Source organism: Nanorana parkeri, unplaced genomic scaffold (assembly GCF_000935625.1).
Source record: "Nanorana parkeri isolate BGI_ZX_2015 unplaced genomic scaffold, ASM93562v1 scaffold280, whole genome shotgun sequence".
Taxonomy (NCBI): Eukaryota; Metazoa; Chordata; class Amphibia; order Anura; family Dicroglossidae; genus Nanorana; species Nanorana parkeri.
The window spans coordinates 1,030,007-1,032,075 of NW_017306548.1; the positions used below are offsets into that span (position 1 = coordinate 1,030,007).

A 2,069-nucleotide genomic window follows, 5' to 3' on the forward strand; every position below is an offset into this window, starting at 1 on the left:
TGTGAGGAACAAGAGGCCGGGGTGGGGACTGGGGGGGGGGGGGCTTAGGGAAGGGCATCTCACTCCCTGCAAGCTGATCTTCCCTCAGCCCTACCAATGCTGATCATCTAGTGCTGAGAATATTATATAAAGCAAACCTACTTTGCATGATATAAGGTGCCCTGTACGGCAAGAATACGCCTGTATAATGCTTATACTGCTAATGATGGCATTAAAAAAAGTGCATGTCTGATGAAGGGACCCTGAGTGGCCCCCGAAACGTTGCTTTATGATGAGATGTGTGTACATCAAAAAAATGACCACTCGTTAAAGATATTACTTTGGTGTGCTGGTGATATATTTTACTACTTGCTGGGAATATTAGTCCCACAACTTTTATAAACCAAAAACATTATAGAACAACCTAATCGTTGCACGCTGCTGGAAAATGTAAATGCCAAAATGTTTCATAGCTACAGGATGCCTATATAATACCCGTATCACTAAGTACACTCACTCTAAAGTCACAGTACCACAATACAACACTCGCCTTGCAAACCACAAGGAAGTGCATAACACTCATTTAATGAGCAGACATTTTTAGCAATGCATGATGGTAATCGTAGTCCTAAAACAGTTGCAGAGATAGCATAATCACAATGAAAGTTGCAGCATTACCTGATTTGGGATAGGTCACAATGACCACATCTCCTTCCTTAAAGTGGAAGTCCTGGGCATACTGAAGGGACTCAGGGGTGTGCAGATGTCCGGGCAGCTGGATGCCAGCACATACTTCAGTCACAGACATCCTCTCCATGCCAGATCGCTCAGGAACTGCTCACAGCTGTGCGATGAAGCCTCAAGCACTGTGTACAAATGGAGGAAGCTGAAGATTGCTGGCCAATGGGAAGTGATGAGGCGCCTTGTGCTTCCTCTTGAGAAGTTAATTCATCGAAAACCTGCAGATTTGCAAGAAAAATCAGCAAATGTGTATATACAAGAGTTAGCAATCTAGTGCAAACACCACCTAACAATACAAACCAGCCTTGGAAAACTACAAAAAAGATTATAAAAGAAAGAGGTCACTACCTGCAAGGAGTTTGCATGTTCTCCCTGTGCTTGTGTGGGATTCCCCCGGGTACTCCGACCGGTTTTCTCCCACACGCCAAAGACATGCTGGAAGGTTAATTGGCTCCTCTCTAAATTGGCCCTGTATGTATGCATGTGAGATAGGGACCTTAGATTGTAAGCTCCTGGAGGGAAGGGAGTGATGTGAATGTGCAGCTATGTAAAGCGTTGTGCAAATTGTTGGCGCTATAGCAATACCTGTAATAAATAAATATATATATATAATAAGCTGACAACAGGAATAAAAGCTAGTTCTGATTTCCAGGGTGGCTCCGGTCTCCAGAGATAGAAATGCTTCGGGAACATAACACCGATCAGCAAAAAGAACTTTTTGTTTGGAAGGTGAAGCTGACTATAGAAACAGAGAGGAGTGACGGCAGAAAAAGACCAAATAGTCCGGCGACACTTTGTTTTATTTATTTATTTTTGTTTTTTGATCTTTTTGTGTCAGTGTAGATTTCACACACAAAGGTTAAAAAAACAAATGAAAATGAATAAATAAATTGAACAGACTTCAGTCAGCTTTTTCTGTTTATCCGTGTTCATTTCCAGAGCATTTCAAGGGACAAACATTTCTGCAAACCAGATGGACCCTGGAAATCAGAACTAGCTTTTTATTCCAGACTACAATCACAATCTGATTGTACAATCTACTTTAGGTCTTCCAACAGGTATGTAGGATGTAGAGCAGACAGAGGGGTGCAGTGGGGTGTGGAGCAGACAGAGGGGTGTACAGTGCGGTGTGGAGCAGACAGAGGGGTGCACGGTGGGGTGTGGAGCAGACAGAGGGGTGTACAGTGGGGTGTGGAGCAGACAGAGGGGTGCACAGTGAGGTGTGGAGCAGACAGTGGGGTGTACGGTGGGGTGTGGAGCAGACAGAGAGGTACACAGTGGGGTGTGGAGCAGACAGATGGGTACAGAGTGGGGTGTAGACGAGACAGAGGGGCACAGAGTGGGGTGTA

At 44.6% G+C, this 2,069-nt stretch overlaps 1 protein-coding gene across 1 annotated transcript in view; it reads right to left on the bottom strand.

Annotated features, from left to right (window-relative positions):
* The window catches only part of LOC108787720 (sulfotransferase family cytosolic 2B member 1-like), a 12,884-nt gene extending 12,037 nt beyond the window's left edge, over positions 1 to 847 (bottom strand). The window contains exon 1 of the mRNA XM_018557335.1: positions 658 to 847. Within this exon, the coding sequence (XP_018412837.1) occupies positions 658 to 796 (139 nt within the window). The 5' untranslated portion in view covers positions 797 to 847. The remainder of the gene's footprint in view (positions 1 to 657) is intronic.
* Between the last annotated feature and the right edge of the window lie 1,222 nt (positions 848 to 2,069).